The sequence below is a fragment of the Dasypus novemcinctus genome, chromosome 11 (assembly GCF_030445035.2).
Source record: "Dasypus novemcinctus isolate mDasNov1 chromosome 11, mDasNov1.1.hap2, whole genome shotgun sequence".
In the NCBI taxonomy this organism is placed as follows: domain Eukaryota; kingdom Metazoa; phylum Chordata; class Mammalia; order Cingulata; family Dasypodidae; genus Dasypus; species Dasypus novemcinctus.
Genome location: NC_080683.1, coordinates 2919263 through 2941716, shown reverse-complemented (window position 1 = coordinate 2941716; position 22454 = coordinate 2919263). Strand labels below are relative to the sequence as shown.

General features: G+C 48.3%; 2 protein-coding genes across 7 annotated transcripts; one reads left to right on the top strand and one right to left on the bottom strand.

The window, feature by feature from the left end:
* Positions 1–5457: 5457 nt before the first annotated feature.
* On the bottom strand, positions 5458–21418 carry NFKBIL1 (NFKB inhibitor like 1). Of its 3 annotated transcripts, none has more exons than XM_058306466.2 (4): positions 20086–21418; positions 18490–18766; positions 10155–10376; positions 5458–9982 (listed from the first exon to the last, which is right to left on the bottom strand). In XM_058306466.2, exons 1-4 carry the CDS (start codon positions 20371–20373, stop codon positions 9411–9413), a joined length of 1359 nt encoding a protein of 452 aa, XP_058162449.1. In that variant the 5' UTR covers positions 20374–21418; the 3' UTR covers positions 5458–9410. The 3 variants fall into 3 exon arrangements, with proteins under 3 accessions (XP_058162449.1, XP_012384214.3, XP_004467942.2); XM_012528760.3 differs by having other exon boundaries at positions 20000–20359; XM_004467885.5 differs by lacking the exon at positions 20086–21418 and adding an exon at positions 19147–19349.
* On the top strand, positions 18762–22329 carry ATP6V1G2 (ATPase H+ transporting V1 subunit G2). 4 transcript variants are annotated; one of them, XM_004467879.5, is made up of 4 exons: positions 18762–18917; positions 20498–20580; positions 20698–20798; positions 21263–22329. In XM_004467879.5, exons 2-4 carry the CDS (start codon positions 20568–20570, stop codon positions 21434–21436), a joined length of 288 nt encoding a protein of 95 aa, XP_004467936.1. In that variant the 5' UTR covers positions 18762–18917; positions 20498–20567; the 3' UTR covers positions 21437–22329. The 4 variants fall into 4 exon arrangements, with proteins under 4 accessions (XP_004467936.1, XP_058162451.1, XP_004467934.1 ...); XM_058306468.1 differs by lacking the exon at positions 18762–18917 and adding an exon at positions 18991–19008; XM_004467877.5 differs by lacking the exons at positions 18762–18917; positions 20498–20580 and adding an exon at positions 20364–20472.
* Positions 22330–22454: the final 125 nt, after the last annotated feature.

The window sequence follows — 22454 nt, the reverse complement described above, 5'->3', positions numbered from 1 at the left end:
CAAACAGAGTATACTCATTTGTCTTGGGCTTATTTCACTCAACATCGTGTTTATGAGACTCATCCATACTATGGCCATGTTTTTAAAGTTGTGGTGCAATAGTCTATTGTGTGATAACACTGTAATGTATTTATCCATTCTTCTGTTGATGGGCATTGCTTTGTTTCCAGTTTTGGGCTAATATGAATGACATTGAGATGAACATTCTTCCACATGAGCCAGTTTTCACTTAGTTTGCAAATTACAGGTTTAAGAAAAAAAAGCAAAAATCTGTAAAAATGATTTTATTTACTTTTCTAAGGTTGAGAAAAATGCCAATTGTCCACCTCAAATACTCTTACTACATCATTGATGCTGCTGCGGTTTCATTTGGGTGGTCTGGGAGGTGCTGGTGGTGACAGGGGCCGCAGCCCGCACTGCTGCACTGGGCGCTCCGCACTGCTGCTCTCCTCGGGCACTGGGCACCGAGCCCCGGAGGGTCTTGGCGTCCTGCGGCTCTTAAGCAACACACTGGGTAGCACACACAGAGGAGCGATTTCCGCTCTGTTCTCCTCCCTCTCCTCGGGCCCTGCAGCTTTGCTCTTCGTGCCTTCCTACTCTTATCCATCGTTTCTTTCCTTTCTCATTCCATTCTTTAGCTTTCTCTCAGTTCCGCACATGTTTTTGAGCACCTTATACAAGGCTTTCAGGGTGAAGATGTGGGGGACAGTCCCCTGCCCTCCAGGAGCTCAAGGACCAGTGTGGGAGACCAGCAAGAGCCTGGTAATTGCAGTACAGCGAGGCAAGTCCTGCGGCAGTGGGCTTATGGGACCTCGGCGTGGGCAGTGGCTCAGGCATCACCTACTGAGGCAACGGAGGAGGGGAGGAGCGCCCAGGTGGAGGGAACGGTGTGTGCCAAGACTGGAGGTGGGAGAGCACTAAGCGTGCTGAGATCTGCAAGTGGGTGCAAGCGGAAGGAGCAGAGATGAGTCTTGAGAGGAAGCTGACAGACATGTTGAAAGGTTTAAAAGCAAGCAAAGACGTTTAGATTTTATTCTAAATGTGATGGAAGCCACTAAAGATTTTAAGCAAGGGAGGGATCCACTCAGATTGGTATGTTAAAAAAAATGAGCCTGGAAGCTAGAGAGAGAATGGAGGAGGGTAGGGGACTTGGGGACTACAGAGGAAGCCAGAAGTATGGAGAGCAGTTGGGAGGACTCTGATAATCTACGATGGAGATGGCAGAGGCCTGCACTTAGATCCAGGCAGCGGCAGAACGGAAAGGAGAGTTTTTAGGAAAAATCTGCAGGTCCTGTTGGCTGACCAGATGTGATAGAGGAAGAAGAGAGAAGTCAAGGATGCCTCTTTTAAATTTCCTGGTGTGTATCTTGCCTTCCTCTCACTCCTTCTTGCTGATAGATTCCCTCTTGGCACCTGCTCCTTTCCTTTTCTCTGTCCCTTTTCCTATGGAGGTTCTTTTCCTTTCTGTTGCCTTTTTCTTTTCTTTTCTTTCTTTCTTTCTTTCTTTTTTTTTTTTTTTTGAGTTAGGCCAGTAATTTATTCAGGTAGGGAAGGAAGAGAAATGAGAGAAAATAACAGAGCAGGGGTCCCAGATAGTGAAGAAAGGGATGAAAAGGGATGAAGAGGGCTGATTTACAAGCTACAATTCCCCATTATAGATTCTAAGTCCCCAGGTTTACTTGCATGGCCACCTGGCAGAGGAAAAATGGCGAAAATGACACAAAGAGGGCAGGACAGGTACGTTGGCCAAAAGAGCAAGGCGAGAGTGCCTGTTGCCTTTTTCTGTCTCTCTAATGACATGAAAAATCCCAGCTAAGCTATATTCAAATATAAAATGGTGTTGTATTTAACAGTGAGAAACAGAGAGAAAGGGAGAAACTTACGTCATAAAGGAATACTGAGGAATTGAGGGCCAAAAGAGGAAGGTGAGGAGTGATGGGGAGACGTGAGGGGCAGAGAGGAAGGAAGGGCAAGAACTGGGCCAGAGCTCCATGTCATGGGTGTTGTGGTGTGCTTCGCGACGCTCCTTGAAATGGGCCAATCTTGGTTTCAATCTCAGTTTCAGAGGTTGTGTGAAATTCGGTTTCTTTCTTGGGGAGACTGGCAGTTGGTTTGGGGCTTTCCCTGGGCGGGAGGGATGATGACTGGAGTCTTGTGCCCCTAACTCAGGGCAACAGTCTCTGCAGTGGTCTCTGTGGGGAATCCAGTGAAATCTGTGAGGCTTCCAGACAAGGCTGAAATGACGCTAGCCTCAAACCAGAACTCAGCCCCAAAACCTAAACTGGGAGTTAATGCCAATTTTGACCCCAACCCGAATTTAACCTTAACCAAAATCACAACTCATACTCAACTCCAACCTCAAATCTACACACATCCCAATAAATAAACCCCCAAATAAAACATCCCCTAAACCAACCCAACTTGGTTTCTATGGCTAATCTTGAAACCAACTCATCCCCATTCCTAAGCCTAAACTTAAACCTGACTTTATTTTTAAAGATTTATTTATTTTTACTTATTTCTCTCCCCTTCCCCCCCCCCTCCTTTTGTCTGCTCTCTGTGTCCATTTGTTGAGTGTTCTTCTGTGTCCGCTTATATTCTTGTCAGCGGTACCGGGAATCTGTGTCTCTTTTTGTTGCGTCATCTTGCTGCATCAGCTCTCCATGTGTGGTGCCACTCCTGGAAAGGCTGCACTTTTTTCATGTGGGGCGGCTTTCCTTATGGGCGCACTCCTTGTGCATGGGGTTCCCCTATGTGGGGGACACCCTGTATGGCACAGCACTCCTTGCGCACATCAGTGCTGCGCATGGGCCAGCTCATCACACAGGTCAGGAGGCCCTGGGTTTGAACCCTGAACCTTCCATGTGGTAGGTGGATGCTCTATCCATCGAGCCAAATTCGCTTCCCTAAATCTGACTTTAAATGTAACTCCAGTCTAAACCACCTCCATTATCCAATCATCCTTCCATTTAATACCTATTAGTATTTATTGAGTACCTTCGGGGTACTGAGTCCTGTTCTAGGTGGGAAGGGTATGGTGCCAAACAAGTCAGACAAGGCACGTGCACTGATGGAGCTGACATTCTTGTGAGGCAAGGCAGAAAATAAGCTGACGAAGAAGTAGATGGCTAGTGCTATGAGGCTATGAGAGGGTGAGGTGGTAACAGTGGCATAATAATGATGGTCAGGAAAGGCCTCTTTGAGCAGGTGATATTTAAGCTGAGATCCAAGGCCAAGAACAAGCAATGACGTGAAGTTTTGGGGGACAAGCATTCCAGGCAAAGGGAAGAGCTATGTCAAAGGCTGTGAGGTGGAAATGAGCTGGGGGTGTTGAGAAACAGAAAGGCCAGTGTGGCTGGAGCAGCTAGAATGGGAGAGGGGTGGGGGGTGTGGTCAGGAGGGCAGGGGCCAGACCATGCAGGGCCACCTAAGGAGGGGTAAATGGTCTGGATTTTATTAAACCATAGAAAGCCTTTGGTGGGTGTAAGCAGGTGTGTGTGCGCGTGCACATGCATTTGTGCAGTGGGGAGGGGGCGGGAGGATTTGATTTATGTTTTTAAAAGATCACTGTGGCTCCTATATTTATTAGACTAGATTGTGGGAGACAGGAGTGAAAGCAGGGACATCAGTTAGGAGACAATTGGCAATAATTCTGGAGAAAGTGGCAACTGTAGAGATGGAAAGTAGTAGACAAATTTGGGATGTATTTTAGGGGTAGAGTTGATAGGATCAGTTGATGGATTGCATGGGCAGCAAGAGGTGGGAAACTGGGAGAGAGGCAGGATTCTAATAGTGTGGGAAGACCAAGAGTTCTATTTTAGTTCTAACAAGTCTAAATTTATTAGCAATGTTACTTGACAACTGTACATATGATTTTCAGAGGCAAGGTCAGGGCTGGAGAGACAAAATTTGGAGTTGTCAACATGAAGGTGGCACTTATAGTCATGGAACTGGAAGAGATACCTTATCTTGTGTATCCCCATAAGATCCTTGAAGGTATTTATCTTTTCCCCAATTAATCCAATGCATCTTCTATTCTAAAATTTAAAAAAAAGCAACCTCCCACTTCTAGAAGCAAAACCCTCCAGACTTTGTCTTACCTTGAACTCTCAATAAGATTTAACTTCCCAATTTAATTCCCTACCCTACCAAGACCCTTCTACAAATCCATTTCACAATATCCTATAGAACTTCTCATATATTTGAATCCATTGTATCATTCTTGAAAATGTCTTCTCTTTGTTGGGCTGCTCTTTCTTCAACCCCATCACTGGGGAAAAGTGGCTGAGAAGGGGTCACTTCTCTTTATCACCCTGTACCAGTGATAACCTCTTCCTCCTCTCTCGATGTCTTTAGCATTTGCCATGCTTTTCCTATCTTCACAGCACAATGTGCTCCACCAGTATCTCCACCATCCTCCAAGCATCACGTACATATAACTCACTTTTCCTCCATACTTCATCCCGAGCCACTGTCTTGACTGAAAACTACACAGATCAGATGAATCTTACACCTGCCCTCTCAGTTGACTTCAACTTTCTCAACTCCAACAGCCCTCCAGCTTCTTTCCCTGCTCTGCTTCAGCCATCCAGGAGCAAGGTTGTACCTCCGATCTCTGCATCACTTGGAAAGATACACCTTCAAGATCTTGAACTCTGAATTTTCCCTCAGATCACAACCACCCAATCTTCACATCTCCCATTCCTTTCCTTCCACTGAATCTCTCACCAAGAATGCCAGCTTTTCCATTTTCCTTGTCTATTTAGTTTTTTTTACTGCATAGTCGATAGTTGACAATTCCAATTACACCTTCACTAGCACTTTAGAATGTCTTACTCACCTGATATTCTATCACGATCCTGACAAACTCCAGATATGGGTAAACTCAATAGTCTTTTTTTTTTTTTTAAAGATTTATTTATTTAGTTAGTTATTCCCTCCCCCCCCCGCCCCTCCCGCCCCGGTTGTCTGTTCTCTGTGTCTCAATAGTCTTATTCTTGTGTTTTTTTTCCCTAAGCTGCCAAACATTGCAGAAGTCATGTCTACAACAACAGGCCTACTACTAACTTTGGCCATTTAACTTCAGAGACCTCGGTCTTCCGTGTTATCTCTTTCAATTACTTTGACTCCCTCTCATACTCACAGAGGTGATGTTCTAAATCTACAAGCATCTTACGCCCTTCACCCTATCTCCTCAGTGCCCATCACTGGTGATGCTTTAATCTGTTTTATTGAGCTTAAGTCCATCCAGGGTGAATCTCCTTACTCCCTTCTTTTCTTTGCACTTCCAGCTATGTGTGTGTCCTCAGCTTTCCTTTCTTCTTGACTCAGCTAAGTACTTTCTCCTTTCCAAGATTGATCCTTTTATCTGCACTCTCTCCAACTTGTCTTTACTATATTCTCCCCTCCCTTTCTTATATATTCAGTCTCTTTATCTTTTCCTACTTCTTTACTTCATTTTGCAAACATTTCCTTAAGAATAAACCAAGAGGGGAAAAAATCCTTCCCTGGGCACTATTTCTCCCTCGAGTGTCCCTTCCATCGCTCACCTTCCTTTTTTGTGTGTGTGGTATCTCAAGAGACTAGCCCCCTTGGCCACTTTTTCAGGAACTGGTAAAATTTTCGTCATCTGTAAAATTCGTGGGTTGAACTAGAGATGATTCTTTGGTATCTTCTGTATTTGCCATTCTGTGACTTCGTACCCACCACCTCCCCTTCCTCACCTCCCACTCACTCTTCAACCTATGTAAAGTGATTCTGTCCCTCTCTTAAATGGAAACTGTTTTCTCAAAAAGTGTAATTGTCTAGTTCCTGAACCTAAAGGATCTTCTCAATTCTGACTAGACCTCCTGGAGTTAGACGTGGCTGCCCAGCCCCTGCTTGGCACATGCCTACCTTACCCTACTTCTTTGACTGCTCCCTCTACTGCTCTCCTTCACTGGCTCCTTTTCCTTTGACCACCCTCAGGGTTCTCTGATCACACCACCCTCTCTTGGTGCTCCTGCCCACTCAGAGGCTCAACCTCCACGGTGAAGGGAATGATGCCCAAATCTCTCTCTCCAGCCCAGAACTTCTTAAGCTTCACACCTCCTTGCTAGAACCTCCGCCCGAGTGTTAAGATAGCACCCCAAAATCAGCAGTCCTTCTTTGACTACTTTATGCCTTACCTTAGGACTCTAAGCAGGTGCACCCCCAGGTATTATGTGTTGCTACTCGTACCGTGTTTCATTAGGCTGGAAGCTCTATGAGGGCAGTGGTGTGTCTATTTCATTTAAACCTATTGCCTAGCAGAGTGCCCTGCTCCAAGGGGGGTACTTAACAAAAGTTTGATTCAATGTCTAAAATGGAACTTCTCATCTATCCGTTTATCCCCCCCTTTATTTAGGACATCACCATCTTTCCAATACCCCAGGTCCAAAAACTTGGAGCCATCCACTCAAATGTCATGCCCTAATGGTTCATCCCCTCAAAGCTTATAAAAGGTTCTCTCCTCTAATGTCAGTCAGGGTTACTGAGGTAGAAAGTACATGAGCTTTGGAATTAGATGTTTATTGCTAATTCCATTACTTTTTAGCTGTGTGGCCTTAGCAACCTGCAGTACAGTTATGAGCCTGTTTCCTCATCTGTATCCTAAGTTGCCATTACCTACCTTTTGGACAGTTGACAGGATTACAGATGTTAGGAAAAGCACTTGACATGGTTAACAGATAGTTGTACAAAATTATATTTTTCCCTTACTCCTTGTCGGTACTGCTGCAAACTCCAGTCTCCCTCTTCACATGTCACCAGTGACACTGCCCACAGGAGAAAGTCCCACACCTTGGAACCCTGTCTCTTATATCTGTGCTTCATCTACCTCAGGATAGCCATCTTTTTCTGAACACACCGTTTCCTGACTTCCCAGCTCAAGCTGTCTCATCTGTCAAGAGCCCTTCAACCCACTGTCATGCTTTGATGTCCTACCCATTCATCAGAGCCAGCTCAAACGCCATCTCTCCTCCTCGAGGCCTCCCGGGTGCCTTCAGATGGAAGTCGCTCCCCCTCTTCTGCCTCCACTGCTCCTTGCTTTAATCAGTTAGATAGGTATGGTTTGCCTCACCTCTGGGGTTGGAAACTTGAAGTGGGGTTTACATTTACCTTTGGGCTGCTTGATGTTCAGCTGAACTGAATACAGTGCTTCCCAGGTTCTTTTCCTAACTTAACCCAAACCCCTCCAACACCAATCCCCAAAGTGACTCTTTCCAATCTCCCTAGTTTCATTTCTAACCCTGTTTCTCTAACTGAATCCCAATATATCCTCCACCGAGACACAGCTCCTGGTTCGAGCTCTGCAGCACAGGTAGGCACACTTCTACCTCCTGTGTTTCGGGGGAGGCACTGAGTCACCCCTTGGGGATCCCTGGGCTCCCTCCCCACCCCCACTGTGGTGGACAGGATGCCTGCTGCCCGGCCTCGGGGGTCAGAGGAAGCCAAAGGCCTCTAGGGCTCAGTATTTTTATCAACCTAGGAAACAAGAGACAGAAGCGGAAACCGTGTGGTCAGAGAAAGTGAACAGCCCTCCTCTCGGGGGAACCCCCACCAGGGCTGGGGGCCAGACACCAGGGAGGGACGGTGAAAAGAGGGCGGTCTGGCGGCCCAGGTATCAGGGCTCACTGTGCTTTGGTTTTGTGTAACTCCTGCAGAGGGGGAAATGATGTGCTCAAAAACCAGAGAAGAATATCTTGAATAGAGTAAAGCTGGACACCAAAGTTTTCTGCTACTTACCTCTCAACCCCCCCGCTTAGGGATCCTAACCCCAACACCCCCAACTCCAAACCTGGGCTCTTTGCATGCCACTTCCGAGATCTCCGGCCTGTAAGAGGAACCGGACGCCTGGGTTGCGCGCAGCTCGAAGTCTCTTCTCTGAATCACAGCAGCTTCCTCTCACAGGATCTTTCTCACCAGCTCTTCCCCCTCCCACCCCTGAACATCTGCCTGGTCCCCTCAGAGGCCGTGGCCCCTTCCTAACTGCAGGCTCTCCTGCCCACCCATGTTCCTGTGAAGTTGAGAGAGAGAGAGGCTTTCCCTCCCTGTCCTCTACTGTCCTCCACTTCCACTTCTGGGCTTCTCCTGTGTGGACATGGGGCTGAAAACCTGAAAAATAAGTGTCTGAAATCTAAGATGTAGCAACACGCAGTTGGTGCACACAGCAACACACACGTGCACTCTTTTCTCTCAGTCCTTCCCAGTTGTGTCCTGGGGGGTGACAGCAGGGTTTGGTACTATCTACAACTTCCCATCAGTTTCCAGGGAGCAGCAGTGGGAAGTGAGTAGGAAGAGGGCGGGCTGGAGCGACCGATCCCTTCCTGCCCTCCATCCTTGCAGGAATCCCAGATTCCCTTCCTCCAGCCCTCAGGACCTTGACCACTGGTTCTTGGAAAATTTAATGTTTATCCTGAAGGCTAAGACTGGGCTGTCCAGAGATTAAGTCCAGGTTTGGGAAGGGGCCAGAAACTAGATGGAGGGAGACAGGAATGGGGGCCCAGCGGGCGAGGGGCTAGAGGAGACAGGATTGAGCTGGAGGGAACGAGAGAGGGAGCCCAGCAGCCAGGCTGCGGGGTGTGGATCTCTGGTTGCCTAAGAACAGACAACCCAGGTTACATAATCTGGCTCTTTCCTCCTCCTTCCCCTGTTCCTATTTTTAGCAACTGAAATTCCACTCCCCCACAGGACTCTTCCTCCATCCATTCTGTTTGTCCCCCATCCTCCCACAGCCTTCTCATAGTCCCCTAGCCCCAGCTGCCCCCCAAATTGGTTCATTCAGTGACTCAGCAAAGGGGAAGCCCTGTGCTGGGGGAAGGGGGTGTTAAATTGTTAAGTGGGGAGGAGGATGTGGTTCTGGTTGGGGAGCTGGGGAGGGGAGGGAAACTTGGTTCCCTTTTTTTGCCTTTGTTCACATCTCCTTCTCCAGCCGCAGACTGGAGTGGAGAGGACCCCAGCATAAGGAGTGGCAGTGAGACTGGAGGCCGCCTGGGTCTTCGTGGGCTGATCTGGACGGTGGGCAAGCAGGGGCTTCTTGTCTGGAGCTGAGGCCTGTGTCAGCGAGTGTGTGCGTGCTGCAGGTGTGTAGGAGCTGTGGGTTTCGGCAGGCAGGGCAGGAAAGGAGATGTCATGGGTGATGAAAACCACAGCAATGGAAAAAGGCAGAGGAGACACCGGGAGTGGGATGTGGAACTAGGTCTTATTAGGAAATGGCAGGCAAGGAGCAGTGGTGGTGGCCCGCGTCCCCCCACCCCACTCAGGACAAGTGTCCCTCTCCCGAATCTGTTGTGTAGCATCTGCCTTGTCCTGTCACCCATCCTAGACCTTACACTTCCTCCTGCCCCACCCCTAGGGCTTCGTCCCCCACAGTTTCTTGCTCTTTCCCTGGGTCACTTCAGGGCCTCTGCGTGGCGATTCAGGGCCTGGGAAAGGGCTGTCACAGCTCCCATCACGCGGCCCAGTTCCCAGGTCTCAATTTGGTTCCGGAATCTCTGCAGGAAGCGGTCAGGGTGCCAGCGGACCTGCTGGACCCTCAAGTACCTCCTCAGAGCCCCCTGCTCCTCCAAGGGGGGCCCCCTGGCCACCAGGGCTGCAGCCATGGCCTCTGGGTCCCCTCCGCCAGGGCAGGGCCAGGGCACATCACCAAAGCGCCAGAGGCTGCCCCTGCCCACCCCTCTGGTGTGCTCTGCCCTGGGCCTGGCCCTGGCTGTCTCCGGCCCGGGGTCCCTGCTGGCTCGGCTCGCACGCAGTTCTTCCTCCTTGACCCGGGCTCGCTCTCGGAAGAGCCGCTGCTCCTCCTCCTGCTGTCGCCAGCTGGAGCTGGAGCCCTCGGCCCTTTGGGGTCGGCAGGTTCCCTGTGCCTCCCGCTGCTGTCGCTGGCGCTTCTGGGCATGTTCCCGGGCCAGGCGGTCTGACCAGGCTGAGAAGGATTCGGGTTCCTGGGTCTCATGGGAAGCGTCATCTGTTTGGGAGAGATGGGGATTGTTGGGGGAGAGGCTGTGAGAAAGGGGCAAGGGAGGTAGGGAAGTACAGAGGAAGGGGGTAGAGGAGCCCAGTGGTCAACATTCACGCAGTGGGCACAGGAAAAGTGGCCAGCGAGGAAGGACAGCTGTAGATGGGAATGGATCCCTCACCTTCAAACCGCCCAATGACCTCCTGCCACTCGTCCTCCAGCTCTCCCTGAAGCTTCCGCCTCCATTCCTGCTCCCGGGAAGCCTCGTCGTCGTCGTCCTCTTCCGCAGAATCCCAGGGGGGTCCCCAGCCTAGAATCTGCCCAGGGGTCTCCCCATCTTTATTCTTGATTCCCATGGCAGAGGGACAGCGACTCAGCAGTGGCAGGAAAAAGTCCGTGTAGGCTGTTGATGGAAGAGTAGTGAGCAGAAGTTAGCTTGGATTCTCATTCCTTGGCAGGGCCACCATCTTGAATTCCAAGGAGTTCTCTGGTCACTCCCTTGGTCTTACAGTAATGGAAAGGGTGGCCCACAGAGATGACTCCTGGGTATTAGGAAATCACTGCTCACAAATATTTACTGGTAAGTTTCCTACATGCACGATAAGGGTAGTCGTTTAAAATATTTTGGTCTATGTCCCCACATATTTTACTGTCCCAGGAGTTCTGCCATGTCCAATGACATTTTTAAGCCCGCTTCCAGCTTAGGGCAATGTCCAAATCTTTTGGCAAAGTATTCTTTTTTTTTTTGCTTGAAAACATTTTCACTATATACCTCTTCGAGTGTTTTACTCAAAACTATATTTCAGACTGGTAAAATATAAATACTCGGAATCTGTATAACATATAATTACAAAAATAGAATATTTACCCATTTATATAATTTTTTTTTCAATGAACTACCCAGCTTATTACATAGTAAATATTTTCAGGGAAAGGTCTCTCAGCCAGCCTCACCCAGGGGATGATGGGAGAGACATGGAGAGGTAGGGAGTTCAGACTAGCAGTGAATTCGAGCCAGAGAAATATTCCTAGCAGCAGAGCAAGGTCTGTCCAAATGACTGCTGACCTAGGGCAGGGGAAAGGGAGCGAGGGGCTCACCCAGGGGCCGGCTGACAGGAGGCTGGGGAAAACAGTGGAGGGATGGGTAGTCCTGAGCTACTGCGCTCTTCCTGAGCCCTGCCCTCCTGTACACCCTCCAGTGGTAGCCAGGGGCCATGCTGCTCGTTTCACTGCCAGCCCAGCTCCCCGATCCCCGGCCATGGCCACCAATCACCCTTTTCACTGTGAGGACAGCGGAAGGCGAGTGAGGTACCCTCCCTTCCTGTGGACCTACTTTTACCCCCGAGGGCAGGAGGAAATGGCCCACAGTCCTTAAATCTTCATTCTGTGGTAGTAGAAATTACTGGTTACTTGGCAAAAGGATGAAACAGGGGAAAGGGCTGTCCTGCCACTGCCAAGAAGGCGGGAAAACATAATGGGCCCAGGTTTGTCTGGCCAAGGACCACCACCCCTTACCCATCCCCTGGCACACTTGAGTGGCAACCAATTCAAACCACACCAGGGTGAGGGGAGGGGGCATTTCTCTTTAGTACTGATGTGACCTGCCACAAGCCCTCCTGGTTTGTCCTTCCAGCAAGCACCTGGCCACGTCTTTCAAATGTATTCTCCACCAGGGTCCACGCAGGTGGGACGGTGGGAGCTCAGGCTTGCATGGGAGGTTTTTTAATTCATAGGTTTTAAGGACTAAGGCCTCTAAGAAAAAAAACAACACATACTGTTTACAGGATCTGATCACAGCTATGTAAAAAAAGAGAAAGAGACCAAATCCTATGGTTGAAAAAAAAAAAAAAAGACTAGAAGTAAATATGTAAAAGCTATAGTCTTTGGGTGGCAGGACTATAGGTGATATTCACCCCCCAGGATTATTTAATTAATATTTTCATATGAAAAGGATATAATTAATTTGAAATGTTCCTTTTTAAAGAAGGAAGAATAAATTCAATGTCTGTTAGTAGTTTGCTTTCGGCCTTCCAATCCTGTCTTTTATGTATATGAACATATATCTATAACAATTTTGTTCAAAGATACATGACCCTGCCATGTGAACTGCTGGGCAATGTGCCATTTTCACTTAACACTGGATAAATAGCTTTCCCACAGGAGTACATACAGTCTAATTTCATTCTTTTTAATGACTGTGTAGCATTCCATTATATGTATGATACAAATAAATCCCCACAACCAGCCTTGATTGTTTCTGAAAACGTCTAGCCTCATATTTTGGGGGGCTCATTACAGTGTTTCTGTGGGGGTGAATTCTCAAGAGTTTCTGTGTCAACGATCATGTGCACTTTTGTCAAACTGCTCTCAAGAGAGTTTGAGCCAATGTACACTCCCATCAAGAATATATGGGGAAGCGGACTTGGCCAAATGGATGGGGCATCCGCCTACCACATGGGAGGTCCGCGGTTCAAACCCCGGGCCTCCTTGACCCGTGTGGAGCTGGCCCATGCGCAGTGCTGATGCGCACAAGGAGTGCCCTGCCACGCAGGGGTGTCCCCCATGTAGGGGAGCCACACACGCAAGGAGTGCGCCCCGTAAGGAGAGCCGCCCACGCGAAAGAAAGTGCAGCCTGCCCAGGAACAGCACTGCACACATGGAGAGCTGACGCAAGATGACGCAACAAAAAGAGACACAGATTCCCGTGCTGCTGATAAGGACAGAAGTGGTCACAGAAGAATACACAACAAATGGATAAAGAGCAGACAACTGGGTGGGGGGGGGAGAGGAAAAAAAAAAGACTATATGGGGGAAGTGGATTTGGTCCAATGGAAAGGGTGTCTGCCAACCACAAGGGACGTCCAAGGTTCAAAAACCTAGGGCCAGGGAAGCGGCCTTGGCCCAGTGGATAGGGCGTCCGTCTACCACATGGGAGGTCCGCGGTTCAAACCCCGGGCCTCCTTGACCCGTGTGGAGCTGGCCCATGCACAGTGCTGATGTGCGCAAGGAGAGCCGTGCCACGCAGGGGTGTTCCCCGCATAGGGGAGCCCCATGCGCAAGGAGTGCACCCTGTAAGGAGAGCCGCCCAGCGTGAAAGTGCAGCCTGCCCAGGAATGGCGCCGCACACATGGAGAGCTGACACAACAAGATGACACAACAAAAAGAAACACAGATTCCCGTGATGCTGACAACAACAGAAGCGGACAAAGAAAAACACACAGCAAATGGACACAGAGAACAGACAACTGGGGGGGGGGAAGGGGAGAGAAATAAATAAAATAAATAAATCTTAAAAAAAAAAAAAAAGAATAACCTATGATTCAGATTAAAAAAAAAAAACCTAGGGCCCCCTGACCCATGTGATAAGCTGGCACGCGCAAGGAGTGCTGTGCTACACAGGGGTGTCCCCTGTGTAGGGGAGTCCCACGTGCAAGGAGTGTGCCCCGTCAGGAGAGCCGCCCAGCACAAAAAAAGTGCAGCCTGACCAGGAATGGCACCACACACATGGAGAGCTGACATAGCAAGATGACGCAATAAAACTAAACAAAGATTCTGGGTGCCGCTGACAAAAGCGGACACAGAAGAACACAGAGTGAATGGACAGAGAGCAGATAACTGGGGGAGGGGGCAGGGAAGGAGAGAGAAATAAATAAAAAATAAATATTTAAAAAAAGAAAGAAAATATGGGAGCAGAGAGGATGTGGCTCAAGCAATTGAGTGCCTGCCTCCCACACAGAAGGTTCCGGGTTTGGTTTCCGGTGCCTCCTGAAGACAAAAAACAGGCAGACATCAAGTAAAAACAATGAGCAGATGATGAGCAAAAACAAAATGAGCAGGGATATGGATATGGCTCAAGCAGTTGAGTGCCTGCCTCCCACAGGGGAGGTCCCGGGTTCGGTTCCCGGTGCCTCCTAAAGAAAAAACAGACAGTGAGTGAAAAATAACATGCAGGCAACAAGCAAATATAACCATCAGACAATGAGCATAAACAATGAGCAAAAACAAAGAAGTGAGGGAGACATTGGGGGGTGGTTAAGAATATATGAGTGAATGATTGCCTGTGTCTTCCCTTACCAAACCTGGATATCAATTCTTTTAATTTTACACCAAATGACAGACTGAAAAAATGATTTTCATTAATGATGTTTTCCTCTTTTTTTTTAAATACTTTTTTGGCTATTTGTTTTTCTTTTGTGAATGACTTATTCATATTCTTGGCCTACTTTTCCACAAAAAATTATATACATAGATGTGAGGGGTCTTTTTGTGTATAGACATCAACCCTTTGTGTCTGATACACACACACACATAAATATATATATTTTAGTTTAGGAGGTACTGGATTGAACCTGGGATCTCATACATAGGAAGCAGGTGCTCAACTGCTCCCTCCCCCTTTTCTGTCTTAAAAAACTTTTCAAATGTAGTTAAATCTGTATCAATCTTTTGTTTTTTAGCTTTTGATTTTGTTTCATTCTTAGGAAGGCTTTCCCGACTCTACGATTATAAAAATATTTCCTAATATTTTCTGCTATTTTTATGTGTCTAATACCTATTTAGAAATTTCAAAAATTCCCCATACAAAGTACAATACAATAAATAACTCTATTCCTATCACAGGGTGTGTTCATATATTGTCACTTTTGGAGCATCATTTCATTTTAAAGAAATGAATCATCATAGATAAAACTAAAGTTTTCTTTGACACCCCCTTCCAAGTTTTATTCCTCCTCCTCTTCCCAGGGACATCCCCTCCCATGAATTTGGTGTATATCCTTGTCACATTTAGGTGTTTAATCTGGCTGCTATTTATTTATTTATTTGGAGGTACTGGGATGTCCTACACATGAAGCAGGCGCTCAACCACTGACCACTGAGCTACCCCTGCTCTGCTTGCAATTTATTTTTGAGAAAGGTATAAGGTAGACTTCTCTTTCTTCCCCAGATGAACCACATGTGAGTGTTGTGAAACACCCCCTCTATCATCAACTGTGCAGTACAGAACAACTTTTCCTGATGTTCTTTGAAAAGTTTTGTGGGATAAATTAACTTTGTTTTAGCAAGGGAAGCATCACTATTCCTCTGCCCATATGATATGATTTCTACACTAAGGGGATGTACATACTAATGGGTACAAAAGAAAAATATTTTTAAAAAATGCCACTATCAGAAGCTTATACTGAGTGAAACTGATTGAGGCTCAGAAGAAGATAAGAGTGGGCAGGGTGATGAGTGAGGGCTTTCGGGAGGAAGTGGGACTTGTATTGGGCCGGGAAGTGAGGCTAAAAGTGGAAATCAGGTGGAAGGGAAGGCAAGAGAGAGGCAGGCTTGTGAGAGGCCTATTAGGGTCACTGAAGGTTGATCTACGCAGCTAGAACTGTGGGTTTGTGGGTGTGCAGTGGGAGGTTAGATTGGAAAAGCAAGTGGAACATACACCGGATGGCTCAGTCATCTGTAAAATGGGGCGACAGCCTACTTCCGCTGGGCAGGTTCCAGTGGGTAATGGCTGTTAAATGTCTGGTACTGGGCTGGCACACAGAAATGCAGTAAATGTTACATATCAGGCTGGCTTTGGACTTTATTCCTTTTCCAAAGACTGAGAAGATTACCTTCCTGCTTCTTAACTAATCTTTGCTCATCTGTGTAGAGTGGTTACTGTCTAGCTAAGGAGTGTTCACAAGGTGTCTCTGGCAGCTGAAGCCACTTGCCTGTTGGTGATGGGTCCCAGTGAGAACCACCCAAAGACCCGAAGGTAGGGACAGCCCTGGAGTCTTACTGAGGGCGACTACCCAGTCCAGCCAAGCCAGACAATCCCTTGGACCTAACATGGGAACTGAGGGGAAAAAGTCCTGGCATAGGATTCTGGATCATTTAAAATATTATCTGTTCAAAGAAAACATTTGCATTTCATTAAGGCAGGGTGATCTCTAAAGCAGCTGGAAGCTGAAGGACATAGGCCTTCTGACCAAGGAGTCAGAAGGCCACCTAGTGGCAAGGTTGCTGGGAAACAGGAAGAAATCAGGCCTGAGAGGACAACATTTTAGGAGTGAAATCACTGAGTGCAGTGGAAGATTTCCCATTAAATTGGCCCATCAACCGAGTTCAGACAAGTTCCTGAACCTTCTGGGCCCTATATCTTCATCTGTAAAGGGAAGAGTAATATGCTTCTTAGAATTTAATACAATGAAGATGTACCTACCACACTGTCAGGAACATTTTTATTCCTCAAAAAACCTTTATTAAATATGAAAGTAACAATGCCTACCATTTAGTGAGTGCCAAACTATACCAAATAGCTCAGTTACTTGCCACAATCCCCGTTTCAGAGAGGCAAATGAGGTTAAAAAGGTTATGTTGCTTGTCCCTGTCAAACGGCCTGTAAGTGGAAGAGTTGGGATCTGGATGCATGTCTGCCCCCTGGTGACACTCTGGTCTGCCGTTTTCCAGCTGTCCAGCCTCTTAAAACACAAGCTGTCAGGGAAGTGGACTTGGCCCAATGGATAGGGCCTACCATATGGGAGGTGTGCGGTTCAAACCCTGGGCCTCCTTGACCCGTGTGGAGCTGGCCCATGTGCAGTGCTGATGCGTGCAAGGAGTGCCCTGCCACGCAGGGGTGTCCCCCGCATAGGGAAGCCCCATGTGCAAGGAGCGCTCCCCGTAAGGAGAGCCGCCCAGGAATGGCACCGTACATACAAAAAGTTGACACAACAAGATGATGCAACAAAGAGAAACAGATTCCCAGTGCCACTGATAAGGATAGAAGTGGTCACAGAAGAACGTACAGTGAATGGAACAGAGAGCAGACAACTGGGGGGGGGGGCTGAGGGGAGAGAAATAAATAAAAATAAATCGTTTAAAAACACCAAACAAAAAAAAACATAAGCTGTCAAGTTAAATGCTTGCCTTTTGTAAGCCTCCTCTTTTTTAAGTTAAAAAAAAACAAAAAAGCATGCCAGCCTATCTCACTTATGTTAGAGGGAATTAAAGAAACAAGGGATTTGACTACATGAGGGAGTTTTCTTGCGTGTGACTGGGGGTGATACTGTATATACTTGGGGAGCTGGTGGATGATAATAGCAGCCAACCAAATTGAGTTAGGGCTGCTTATCTCCACCTAGAGGTTTTTCCCTGATGTTTTTTTTTTTTGTTGTTTTTTTTACCTTAGAAGGAAAATCTCTAGATGGGGAAAGATAGTTTCACCTTTTATTTTAGTGAGGAAGGCAGTAGCTCCATAGAGCTGCTTCCACTGCCACTAAAATATTGACAGGCCCTCATCTAAAATCCTTAGTGTCAAAGGTTTTTCAGAACTCAAGTTGTTATTGGGATTTGATAAAGTTGAGCTAAAAAAGTTCACACAGGAATGACCAGGGTACCTCCAAAAAACAAACACATGGATATTTCTGCATTCATGTGTGACATCATGTAGGATAAACAAATCATAGATAGCCTCGCTTTAGTTCAGAGTAGGTTTTGCCACCAAATGAACTTTGATAATAGATTGATGTAAAAATGGTTTTTTTTTTCCCCTCAGATAAACATCGATCTTTTTGAGTTTCAGAATTGTGGCTATGAGTGGATGTTGTTGATCACAACTGGAACAACAATCACCAGCATCTTCTAAGTGCTTACTGTGTACCAAGTGCTCTTAATATGTACTATGCCAGTTGATTCTCATCGTCTATCCTAGGTGTTTGGAACTTGGGCATTATCATTGTACAATTCTATAATGTATAACACAGGATAACATCGTTGTTAAGAGCATGGATAGTCTAGCCAGGCTGCCTGAATTTCAGTAACCCACCCTATGTGACCTTCACAAATTAACTTCTCTGTGCCCAGTTTCCTTGCCTGGGAAATGGAGGATAATATCAGTATTTACCTCATAGGGTTTTTATGAAGATTAAAAAATTACTTTGTGAAAAGTGTCTCACACAGAGGAAGAGTTGTTATTTAAATTTTGTACAGGGCAAACCAAGGTCAGAGAAGTTTGGCAACTTGTCCAAGAGCTATTGGGGAGTGGATGTAGCTCAAGTGGTTGAGCACCTGCTTCCCACATACAAGGTCCTGGGTTCGATCCCCAGTATCTCCTAAAACAAACATGATAAAATCAACTCTCATTCCTATATAGGAGGCCCTGGGTTCACTCCCCAGTATTTCCTTAAAAAAAAACAAAAACAAACAAAAAAACTATTAAGTTTGAAGCTGGGATTTGAACCCAGGCAATCTAAAGGCAGAGTTGGTCCATTACGCTTGTTTTTGCACCTCGAAACCCCACAAGCAAACAACCTGTCAAGCAGCAGCCACTAATCTGGAAACACCGTGCAGTTTGAAGACCAGTTGCTGTTTTGGAAAGGTTGAGCTATTCGGACCACGGGAGCTCAGTACGGTGAAGGCATAAATGAGAGCGCACACCAACTGGGTCAGCTACCTCCCCAGGTCCCGACGACCCATCCAGCTAGCGTATTGCTCCACTGCTGCCTGCGTTTCGGATCCAGGCAGTCGCCGGGCAGACTCACCGTCAGGGCCCTGGCGGGCGGCGGCGTGCAGCGCCGTGTCCCCGTGCCGGTCCTGGCGGGCAGGGTCCGCCCCGAGCCGCAGCAGCAGGCACAGGGCCGGGGCATCGTGGCGGGCACACGCCCGGTGCAGCGGCGGGGGCTGCCCGGCGTCCACGTCGAGGCCCGGGTGTCGCTGGAGCAGGGCCTGGGCGCGGACCAGCCGGCCCGCGGACAGGTACCGGCGGAAGCGGCGCTCTCGGCGCTGGCGGCGGGCCGCGGAGGCCATGGGACTCCCGAGCTGCGGAGGGAAAGGCCGCGGTCAGGCCCCCACCCTGGCGGGCCCCTCCCGGCAGCTCGAGCGCCTCTCCCCCCGCGCCCCGCGCTTCTTCCCGCATCGTCAGGCGGAGGTGGGACTACGCTAATCCTCACACCGTCTTACTAGATGACAGGTTTGAAAACATTTTATGAGGAGACTGGGGTCACACAGATTTAATTTTTTAGTGGAAAAGCTGAGGAAAGGATAATGGCTCATGTGCCCAGGTAAACTTTCAATTTTCAACTAAGGACTTTGAAAAGGACGACTAGAGACAGGAGGGAAATTTTTGTCAGCAGAAATTTTGAATTTTAAAAAGTCATAGGTAATTTCAAGTAATGATTTAGAAATTGAATAGAATGTACCCGGCAGACAGAGGTAGAGGCTTCTCCCTCGGGGACCCGGGGGGAGGGGTTACTCATCAGACCTGTCCCCCGCCCCCCCAAATACCCCCGGAGCCGCAGGCCCGAGGCCCGTGCTAGAGACGCGGAGGAAGGGAGGCGGGAAGGCGGAAACACTGCGGGCGGGCGGAAGCGGCGCACGCCAAGACGCGGGGAAGGGCGGAAATGCACTGGGAGGCGTGCTACCGGATGCCGTTCCCCACCGAAAGGTGTCACTCGGTCAGGCCTCCCGGGGGGAAACTACGGAACCTAAAGTAAAGGGTCCGCCCTAAACCGGAAGACGGGGCGAAGGGCCAGGAAAAATGGGAGCAGCAAGGAGTGGGGGAAGGGAGAGAAGGGAGGGCGGTGTGAAGGTTTATCTCCGCCTCTGTCGGCCGGGAGAAGGTAGCAGATAGCTCAGTGAGGGATGGAAAGATGAGCGGAGAAAGCGGGAAAACAGGAGAGAGAGAAAGTTTACAAACCACAGGAAAAATGGAAGAAAAGAAGAAACAAAACAACCAACACAAACCAACAAAAAACACAAACAAAATAAAAAACACAGAGAGGCCAAGAGCAGGGACAAATCAAGAAAGAGAAAAGCACAAGAAGAGCCATAGGAGACAACCTAATGAGGTGGATGCACAAGTCAGGACTTGGGAAAGACGTATTTAGACCTGGGAAAGGCATAGAAAAAGATGGAGATGGGAACGGGGGAGAGAAAAGGAGCGGGGAGATAAATGGGAGAATTAAGAAGCCCAGCACACCCTTTCACCAGTACAGGGCGAATGGCGACGTTCTTACCACCTCATCCCATTCTCAACCCTTCTGCGCCTCCTACCTTGAGACCACCAACCACATTCTCTTCCTCCCACACGTACTCTCCTCCCCTCGCCACCCCTGTCGCCATCCCCAGACCTTCCTTACTGGACTGGTTGAGGCGCCCGGGCGCGTTAGCCGGCAGCATTGGCCTGGTCTCTGCTGCTCCCAGGCGGTCTTTCTGGGTACTGCCTGGGTAAGAGGCGGGCCAGGAGGACCAGTCGTCAAAGGGAGGATCAGACAGGAGAGCCGCTTGGTGCAGGAGCTGGTTGGAGAGGGGAGCATTAAGACCCAGGGGGTAGTGGAGGACTGCAGTATTGAGCAGGAGGTGGAGAAGCAGGCACTGAGGGTGGGAGCCATCTGGCACTTTGGGAGCATCCATAACTGCAACAACATTGGCCACAACAGCAGAAATGGCCAGTCAGTCCCAAGGCATCCAGCAGCTCCTGCAAGCCGAGAAGCGGGCGGCTGAGAAGGTGGCAGATGCCCGAAAGAGTGAGTCTTTTCTTCTCTCCCTTAGGGGTCTGGAAAGAAGATGGAGTGAGGTGGCAGCAGACATGAGTTCTTAGGAAAACCCAAGGCCCCTGGTAATGAGGGGAGAAGGTGGGTGTTAGAATCCAACCCCTGGTAGGCAGAACTTTCTGGAAGGAACTGATACCCTATTATCACCTTTTTGGGAGGGGCACCACTGCTGCCTCCTGTCCTTCCTTCTGCTTCCAGGGAAGGCCCGGCGACTGAAGCAGGCAAAGGAGGAAGCCCAGATGGAGGTGGAGCAGTACCGCAGGGAGCGAGAGCAGGAATTCCAGAGCAAGCAGCAGGCGGTGAGTTGAAGAGGAATTGGGGTTGGGAGGCCAGGGGTGCATCTGGTAAAGTGTGTATGGGGTGTTTCAACAAGAAAATAAGGCAGTTGAGGGCTGAAGGGGACTCTGGCAGGGACCAGAGATGTCTAGCTTTGTGATCTGTAATTCTGGGATTTTAAAAAATGATACCAATGGCTTGTTGGAGGTATGGTATTTGGGATTGGGGCAGAGTGTTATGGTTGTGGGTGTGAGGTGGTAGGGATTTTATAATCTGTTTTAGGAGGTAGGTTAATGGCAGGTCTTAGAGGAAAGGGATTGTGTTGATTTTTTTGGGATCTGGACATTTCCATGGGATGGGGGTGGTTTTGGAGGGAATCGTCTTTCTTCCTGACCATGCTCCAGGATCTTTTCCTCCACGCACCTGGATCCTTCTTTCTCTGTTTCTGCTTTTTCTTTTCTCTCTTCCACCCTCTCCCACTCCCCAGGCCATGGGCTCCCAGGGGAACCTGTCTGCGGAGGTGGAGCAGGCAACAAGGCGCCAGGTGCAGGGCATGCAGAGCTCCCAGCAGAGAAACCGCGAGCGTGTCCTGGCCCAGCTTCTTGGCATGGTCTGTGACGTCAGACCCCAGGTCCACCCCAACTACCGGGTCATTGCCTAGGCCCCACCCCTGGGCCTGACTTCCTGCCCCAGTTTTCTTCATCCAAAATATTCCCCAACGCCCCCCCCACCCCCATAGTCTCCTCCTTTCCATTCCCTGGAAATATTAGGAGGCAGGATACAATAATTCTCCTATAAAACTTTTAAATACCCTGCTCAGACCTGAATTTCCCTGTTATTCTTTAACCCCCAATGGATCCTTGCAAACTCCCAAGTCACCCTTACCCAATCCCAACGTGACATTTGTAGCATGGAGAAGGACAGATAGGGGAAACACTCAGATTTGGCAGGCTTGTGTTCCTCTCCAACCCTGCCACTCTGTGGCTACATAACCTGGGATAAGATCCTTAACCTCCTAGCCTCAGTGTCCCCGTGTGAACCTGGGGTTGCTGTAGTGATTAAGTATCATTCTATAAAGAGCCTAGGATGATTCCTGGCATGTAGTAGCTGTGATTTGATAAATGGCAACCCCTGTCCAACTGCCAAAACCTAAATATAGCTCTTATTCTTCACTTGCCGATGGATGGCTCTCTAATTGCATTAATTCATTCTGTGGCCCTCGTAATTCTCTGGAGAATTGGTTCTTTCTGCCTCTCTTTTCCCAGAGATGTAATGATCCTGTAAAGGATACCCCTCTACTACAGTTCCAGGAAGATACTGCATCTTGTGGCCTCTTTTTGTCTCTCTTAAACTTGTCTCTTTATTAGATTTCCCATTTTTCCTATTTCCCCAAAAACCCCATCGATGCTCACTACTTCCTGATATCTAAGGTGATGCTCTGTCCCCTCATATGTATGGCCTTCCTGTCTACATCCTTGACACCTTATTTTCCTTTTGGATTCCAGTATTTGTGACAATAAAAAGTGTCAATAAAATAACTTATGGGCAAACCAATTGGTGAGTGGAAGCTGCCTTCTTTTGCCTCATCATTTCTCATTTGTAGTCATTCTCTTCCTTACTTGTTTACATATTCCCCAAACACCCCAAACGGACATCCTTTGAAACTTGATGTGGAAACA

Excerpts from the sequence above, each read along its gene's own strand:
- NFKBIL1 (XM_012528760.3), bottom strand. The coding sequence starts at position 20,359 with ATGGATGCTCCCAAAGTGCCAGATGGCTCCCACCCTCAGTGCCTGCTT. Across the intron at positions 18,767-19,999 it reads ATGTGGTTGGTGGTCTCAAG|CTCGGGAGTCCCATGGCCTC; the intron begins GTAGGAGGCGCA and ends TTCCCTCCGCAG. Across the intron at positions 9,983-10,154 it reads GGTCATTGGGCGGTTTGAAG|ATGACGCTTCCCATGAGACC; the intron begins GTGAGGGATCCA and ends TCTCCCAAACAG.
- ATP6V1G2 (XM_004467877.5), top strand. The coding sequence starts at position 20,391 with ATGGCCAGTCAGTCCCAAGGCATCCAGCAGCTCCTGCAAGCCGAGAAG. Across the intron at positions 20,473-20,697 it reads GGTGGCAGATGCCCGAAAGA|GGAAGGCCCGGCGACTGAAG; the intron begins GTGAGTCTTTTC and ends TTCTGCTTCCAG. Across the intron at positions 20,799-21,262 it reads TCCAGAGCAAGCAGCAGGCG|GCCATGGGCTCCCAGGGGAA; the intron begins GTGAGTTGAAGA and ends CCCACTCCCCAG.